Below are 8,219 nucleotides of genomic sequence, written 5' to 3'. Positions count from 1 at the left end.
CTGATGTACTGCTGAACATTCTTAACATTAATACATGCTCCAGCTTTAAGTCTGATGACATGAAAAATATCACAAGGTAGTTTATTAGATGGTTGTATTGACTTGACCATAGTTTTTTGTATTAAGAAAATTGTTTATATTTCATTTCTTGACATATTTCATGATAAAGACTGCCTCTGATACTAAGGTTCAGCCAAGAAAACAGGATTGATGGTGTGCACATTGCCGAACTGTTCCAATTACATATCATATCAAACAGTTTCAATTCACCAGCAGAAAATAGGTGTTTTCCAAAGACTTGTTCAAACTACACTTCTAAAATATAAAATATAACCCTGATAAAGCCAAGGATTACCCAAGAAATAAAACACTACAAAATGTTTTCAACTGTGAAATAATGACTACCTTATTACATCATATCACATACACAATTGGCTGTAGACAATCTTAGATTTCTGAACTATGTCAACATCCACATTCTTCCTGTAGNCCCCCCCCCACACACACACACACTCACACACTCACACACACACACACACACACACACTATTTTAGCTCACCTCATCTTATGGAGCTCTATATAACGATAACAATCTCGTGTATCCACAGATGCAGGGCAGGGTAGCCTGCTAATCTGAGTTTAGCTGGACTAGCAATTGTCTAGCATTCTAAAAAATTGCCCAACTGACTAGTCGAAGATTGACATTACTCATAATGTTGAATAATATTGGGTTTAAAATGGTGACATTAGCACATGGACTACTAAAACTGGAAACTACTAGCTCGATTCACAAGTGGTAATTTTAATTAATTTCTAGCACTGCAGTTGTCACCTCTGCCATCTAGTTTTTTCCACGACATCTGACATGGGTTTGCCAACCTGGTTTATATTTTATGCAAGATAATTTTTCTTTCAAAAAGAAACTAACAAAAATTTAACCAAAAAACAACAAAGGAACAGTCTGGATTTTAAATGATCTTCATCAGTCAAGTTGTATGCTTATTATCATTATTAACAAACTATTCCAAATTCTGGTAAGATATTTTGTAAGTCAGCTGTGATCATGGGTACATTCGCGTATCTGGTTGAAACGGTTGAACCGGTTAAACCTGTAAAGAAAACGACAGTCACAGATCTGAACCGAGGCTGACCTCAGGAAAATTTGGCACGTGTAGATTGAGGGGTCCAGATGTACCTGGCCGAAACTAAAATGCTGACTATTGCCAGTTTGCGTTATTTCTTTCTAAAACAATGTCAAGCCACGTGTAGATACATAATGTAATTCGGTGGACGCTTGAGAGAAGGGCACAATATTCTTGATACATTGTTTTTTATTCTCCGAAACTGCATTTTTAGCTCTGCTTATAGAATGGTCCAAGTGCGTTCGTTTATCGTGGACAATTTCTGCGCCACACGTACCGTTTCAACTGGTATTCACGAATGTAGCCTAGGACTTGTGACAACAAACTTTATACATAAAAGACATGTGACCACAGCTTCGCTCTGATTCTGTTTCCAATTATAAGCAGACTTGGTCTCACCTATGTAGTGAGTATGGTACAGTTCAGTCAGGATCTACAGAAAATGATGTACATGTACCAGTATATATTTTTTTAAATGAGCAGAGAATTGTTATCATGAACTGCTGAGACCATAAAAAAAGCAAAGATAACATGGTTAAATGAGATAACAGATTACGAAAAACTTCACATAAAAAAAAATTGATTCCAATAAATTACTTCAAATATTGGTTAAATGATGCGTTTAAACTCATAATAGCTAGGTCTGACTGTTAAACTTCAGCATATTGTTGAAACGTGGTGATCTAAACCTCAGACAAACCTTGGCTTTACCATTAATAGTAAGATTGATCCCTCTTGAATACATAATATAAACACATAATATTAAATTAAAGTTGATTATGCTTGTTCAGGGCCTATCGATAGTCACTGTTGAATGTTGGGGCCTCTCCTGACCCCTCCCCCTGAATGTTATTGGACTGTAGGGAGCCCACTAGCAGTTGTTCCGGGCTACGTTGTCCGTTCTCATGTATAGGGCTCTTTTGAGGAGAATTGCTCTCTAAAGTTGGCCTGTAAAGAAATTCACAGAAAAAAAAGTGAGTCAAAATCAGAATTTCCAAGTTATTCAAGGTAACATTTAGAATTATCTTTTCGGTTCAAATACCAAACTATGATATTCTAAAACATTGAACTATATCCTAAATTTTGATTCCTGGAAACCAAATATTTTATGAGACAAAAGAAAAAAGTTCCTACTCATCAACTTCCTTGGCGAATGATTGTCTTAAACAAGGCACAATTACATCAGGAAACGAGAGAAACTTTGAGCAAGCTCAAAAAGATATAACTCTCTCTTCAGCACATCTAGGTATTCAAGCTTTGTTTGCAGGTACCAGGTAGTATAATAATTGAATCACAAATCCCCTCCTGTTTGTTCACACTGGTTTATCTGCTAAATCCATGGGTTTTTTAAAATTTTTAGACGGTCAACTGTTTACAGCTGGGGCCCCTTCAGCTATTGCAGACATTGCCATTGCATAAGGAATTGGATTTTCACCAATACAAAGCAGTTAAGTGGAGCAATTTGAAATGGTCAGCGGGTATTTTCACTCTCATTCTTTTCTAAACATGTGCTGGCTATTTCATATTCACCTTCCTGGACTAGTGTTTGTTGACATGGGAGATTTCGGTGTAGATGGTGACATTGGCTGACCGTCGGCTGATGCTGAGGCTGACATCGTCTGGTGCATCTTTTGTTCCCGTCGGTCTACCTCACTTCCACTGCTGAGCACCTCCTCGTCATAGATACGGTAACTGTGAAGGACAACAGTTCACATTTAACAATCTAGTGAGGATACGTTTTTGCATCAGATAGGGCAATTTCAGACAAAATACATATATGGGGTGCGGGAGTAGGTACTCGTTTATAACTCCCATCACTTGCAGTGTTTCCCCATCTCCTTGCCCCAACTACACATGCTAATGAACATTTTAGACCTCACCAACCACATATCATTAAAAAAATCCTAACCAAAAAGAGATTAGCTGAAAAATATACACAATCTGTACATGGTATAATGTCTTCTAAAGAACAGACTGGATACAGTGAAGAACAATAGTCTATTACCTGGTAAAAAGTATCAACAAATCCACAAGATTGCTTACCGGAAGCCATTTTCATCATCGTATTCATTATTTTCTTCCTCGCTGTCCTCGTCTGGTGCAACAAACATCACCTCCAGCTCTATGACACCTTGCTGAAAACAATGAAGATACTATGACATCCAAGGCATACAATAATGGAGTTTTCACAGTTCAATTTTCTGAAAATTATGTTTTTCATTCAAAATTCCTATTTTTCAGAAAATGATTTTTTTTACTAGAATAGAAAATTATCTCATCGGATTTTTTTGAAAAAACTTAACATGTACAATAGTTATAACTTGTTACAACTCTTGACTTGAACATTAATTATAGCATAACAATATAATATAAACTTTATTTATTTTACAACAATTATAAAACAAGCTTATATTAATCACTCTTGTTGGCCTGGATGTTAGCGCGCAGGGGGTCTTAATGTGGGAGGAAACCGGAGGACCCGGAGAAAACCCTCGTGGTCGAGCAGGTGACCCCATACCTTTTCACGTCAAATTGGGGAATCGAACCCTGGCCACCTTGATGAAAGGCAAGTGCTCTATCCAATGCACCACCCGACCACCGCATAATAATACCTGATGTGAAAAAAAACTAACCTATTGTGACAATATTTGATGTTGACAACTAACATATTGGGACATCATTTGATGTAGACAACCAGCCTGTTTTGATAATAACTTGACAGACAACTAACCTGTTGTGACAATACTTGACAGACAACTAACCTGTTGTGACAATAATTGACAGACAACTAGCCTGTTGTGACAATATTTGACAGACAACTAGCCTGTTGTGACAATACTTGTCAGACAACTAACCTGTTTTGACAATATATGATAGACAACTAACCTGTTTTGACAATACATGATAGACAACTAACCTGTTGTGACAATAGTTGTCAGACAACTAACCTGTTGTGACAATACATAATAGACAACTAACATGTTGTGACAATAGTTGTCAGACAACTAACCTGTTGTGACAATATCTGACAGACAACTAACCTGTTGTGACAATACTTGACAGTTATGACAATACTTGAAAGACAACTAACCAGTTGTGTTAATACTTGACAGACAACTAACCTATTGTGACAAAACATGGCAGACAACTAACCTGTTGTGACAATACTTGATAGACATCTACCCTGTTGTGACAATATTTGATAGACAACTACCTTGTTGTGACAATAAATGACGGACAACTAACCTGTCAATACTTGAAAGTTGTGACAATACTTGACGGACAACTAACTTGTTGTGACGATACTTGATAGACAACTACCCTGTTGTGACAATACTTGACAGACAACTAACTTGTTTTGACAATACTTGACAGACAACTAACCTGTTGTGACAATATTTGACAGACAACTAACCTGTTGTGACAATACTTGACAGATAACTCACCCGTTGTGACAATACTTGACAGACAACTAACCTGTTGTGACAATACTTGACAGACAAATAACATGTTGTGACAATACTTGACAGACAACTCACCTGTTGTGACAATACTTGAACTGCCTCAGCATGCTTTGCATTCCGTAGATCAATTTGATTCACTGATAAGATGGCATCTCCCACATATAGAGATTCACAGCGTTCTGCTGGCTGTCCCTCGTGGATCTCAGATATCAGAATAGGAACTCCATGTTCCTTTCCTCCCTACAACAAAATCACCATCAATATTTTTATTTGAGCAGGGCTTCCAATAAAAGCATAATTGAGCATAACCCCTGGAGTATCAAGGATGAACATCTAAAAAACCTGTTTAAAAAAAGTTTATATTGAAATATTCATAGTTCTTGTATTCAAAATTACAAGAACATTTATGAAACAGTTACAGTACTGTAAGTAGTATTCTGTTGATCCCCTTGTCCAACAGAAAACCTACCGTTATAGACAAGCCGAGTCCATCATCCTCCCCTTTGTTGAGAACGACCTTACGAACATCTCCCAGTCCATGCTGTTTCCTGAGTGATTGGAAATCCTATAAAAACAGATAATGATAAATTGCGAAATATTTAATTTACTTACACAGCCTATTATCTCAAATAAAACATTTGTAAATGAAACCAACCTCAACCTTCAATTTGAAAAAAAAGACGGTCTGTTAAGCTCCTGAAAATTATACTTTTAGGGGATAAATATATTTAAGACCAAACAGGGATGTGAAAAATAAATTAAAGTCTGCCACTGTGACCTCAAACATAAAATACATTACCTGGAGTACAGTAAAGTTACCTTAAAAATTGGTAGTTTAAGGCTTTGCATTTTTTGTGAAAAGCATTTTAAATTCGGTGCTCAATGTTCAATAATATCAGCAGCAAATTAGTAATACTATTAATCTGTTTCTAACTTACATGTCCTGCGGGGACAGGGAGCTTCTTTTTGCGTGTAGATCTTCCGCGACATGCCCTTATCACAGTTTTGTGGCGATGGAGGTGAATTTCAGCTTCCAGTTGATTCCATAATTTATCATGCTCTGCTCCACGCATATCTCTTCCTAGTAGCTGAATCTGTTGTATTCTGCATAAAATAAAATATCCTATATACCGGTAGGTATAAATAATATCAAAACAACTTTTAATATTTATCTTAATTATTTAATCATCTACTACCACTTGGCAAACATTTAATGTTGATAGTTCAATAAGCTTCCATCTACCTACTTCATAATTCCTATATAAGGTTGAGGACCATTCAATCCCTGATAAAGGTCTAAGCCTGAAAGCTTGTATTCAACAGTGACTGTTGATATCTAAATAATGACCACTTTAAGAAGAGAGTATACCTCCCAGCCAGCTCCTTATCCAGGTACTTGGCAGCTAACCTTGCCCCATACACTTCTCCCTGCAGTGCCAACACATACTGTCGCAGTTCATCATTTTCTCGTCGAAGTTCAGTCATCTCTGATTCAAGTATGACTAAATTGGATGTTTTGGATTTTCTCTTTTCCATTTCTTCTTCCTTGAATGCATAAAAAATAACTTGAAACCATGATCATGAACTTTCCCTCATGATCAAATCACATGTGTACTGTATCTAGTTTATTTGATCAAGTACTACATTATCTTCATTATTTTAATGAACACAATTTACACATTTTGGCCAAACCATTATTAGTTACTTGTTTTTCTAGAAGAGGAAGAAAAGAATTTGTACATGTATGTATGTAAGCATGGAAATTTCGTTTTTAATGAAAAAAAATAACATAAACATCCTTAAAAAATATTGACAACCTATATATAACAGTGCTTGTTGGAAATTAACATAAAACTGATAGTACAATGTGTAGGTAACTAAACGTACAGTGGGTCGAGATGAAGCATGCATGACTGGAAACAGATAATTTCTTGCATTCCGTTTTCAATCTATTTTGCAGGAAATTAATAAGAACTATATATTCACTCATTAAGTTCTTATGAAAATCATTACAAACACCATTAAATCCAGTATGTTTACTGTATACAAGAACAGTGTATATGCCAGGTATATGGTACGACCGATACATACCACTTTCTTTTTGATGACTGAGGAATCTATTTCCACTCCTTTCTCCGCCTGTCTCTGTAACTGTGACGAGTGTAGCTGAAGTAAAACATCACCGAGTTCACCCTCCAGCATTGTCTTAGAGGCTTTAATCTGGGCCAGGCCTGACCTCATATCCAACAGTTGTGCCTTAAAAATAATAGTGAAGTGATTAGATTTAACATAGAGAGTATTTAGATATATTGAAGCAGTAGTGACAGTATGGTTACACTCTTGATTGTTTTTCATTTCTGTACAAAAGATGTTTTCTTATTTTGTGTTTTGTTTGTTTAAACCTTACATGCATGCAGTGCAGAAAGGTCCTTTCTTTAAGTCATTTTAAGAACATTGTCATATACCTAATTAAGAATTGGTTCATAGAGGATAACTTATTCATAAGAATCATACATATGCTTGATATACACTGTAGTCACCTAGGGGCAAACATAAGATGCACAGCTTTAAGATGGACACCTCCAGTTTTTTTTGCAATATTTCGCTTTTTTTTGTATTTGTGTGTTATCCAAGAAGTTCTGAATCCAATTAACTCATTCACCCCTGAAGACACATTTGAACCCTTCCAATTCAAAGGTTGGAATAGCTCATTATGAAATTTCAGGGGTGAATGAGTTAAGACTGCCAGTGAAATCAAATTTGAAAGACAAGTGCAATACTAATAGACAGGTAATGGGAAAAAAAACTATTTAATGGTCACTGTGGGTCAACCCAATTGCAATCAAGCTTGGCTTCATGTGACATTACTCAAAATGAATCACCAACCCATAATTTTCTTCATTCATTGAAATTTCAGCAGATGAATTATATTAATTTATGGTTGTATCAAAAGAAGAATATTGATGGGTGTTCTGACCAACAAAATAAACACCCAGGGCTTATGTGAGATTATAATTTATAGAACACTCTGATGTCACCAATAAGCATTTCCATTTTTTACAATGTCAGTACTCACGGCTTGAATTTTGCAATACTTTGCTTTAAAAATGAGCATTTATTTGACAGCATTGTAACATTTTATGATAATCTATGGAATTTGAATGAATAGAAGTATTTCTTTATTCTGAATTTATTCCTGTAGTCAGAATCAAAATGCATAGTCTTACCACATGCCCGTTTTTAGCAACATAAACTAAAAACTAGATTTTGAGTTTGAAATACATCTTCTGATGCTATTTTAACTTATAATTTAATCATATCTAGACTGAAAATAACCAATTTTAATGTATAATTAGAATCAATTGTTGTAATAACTGAACTGTTGACACATTTATTGATTTGGAAGTATTTTTGCAAACAGTTATCAGATTTGGGTACTGATCCGATTTGTCCTGCCTCCTCCTTATATCATAGGACAACGATGTGGATGGGCGCGTCTAATTACCCAATACTACCCAATACTACCCAATACCACCCAATACTACCCAATACTACCCAATACCACCCAATACTACCCAATACTACCCAATACCACCCAATACTACCCAATAC

At 35.8% G+C, this 8,219-nt stretch overlaps 1 protein-coding gene across 1 annotated transcript in view; it reads right to left on the bottom strand.

Moving 5' to 3' along the window:
• Positions 1-1,210: 1,210 nt before the first annotated feature.
• The window catches only part of LOC110447661 (Golgi-associated PDZ and coiled-coil motif-containing protein-like), a 10,012-nt gene continuing 3,003 nt past the window's right edge, over positions 1,211-8,219 (bottom strand). The window contains exons 2-9 of the mRNA XM_021493508.1: positions 6,699-6,863; positions 5,977-6,152; positions 5,546-5,711; positions 5,077-5,172; positions 4,683-4,847; positions 3,187-3,278; positions 2,674-2,835; positions 1,211-2,091 (exon numbers count right to left, since the gene is read on the bottom strand). Of these exons, the coding sequence (XP_021349183.1) occupies positions 1,938-2,091; positions 2,674-2,835; positions 3,187-3,278; positions 4,683-4,847; positions 5,077-5,172; positions 5,546-5,711; positions 5,977-6,152; positions 6,699-6,863 (1,176 nt within the window). The 3' untranslated portion in view covers positions 1,211-1,937. The remainder of the gene's footprint in view (positions 2,092-2,673; positions 2,836-3,186; positions 3,279-4,682; positions 4,848-5,076; positions 5,173-5,545; positions 5,712-5,976; positions 6,153-6,698; positions 6,864-8,219) is intronic.

This window comes from Mizuhopecten yessoensis, unplaced genomic scaffold, assembly GCF_002113885.1.
Source record: "Mizuhopecten yessoensis strain PY_sf001 unplaced genomic scaffold, ASM211388v2 scaffold3575, whole genome shotgun sequence".
NCBI classification, from domain to species: domain Eukaryota; kingdom Metazoa; phylum Mollusca; class Bivalvia; order Pectinida; family Pectinidae; genus Mizuhopecten; species Mizuhopecten yessoensis.
The sequence above is the reverse complement of the archived record's forward strand: the minus strand, read 5'-3'. Positions and strand labels throughout refer to the sequence as shown.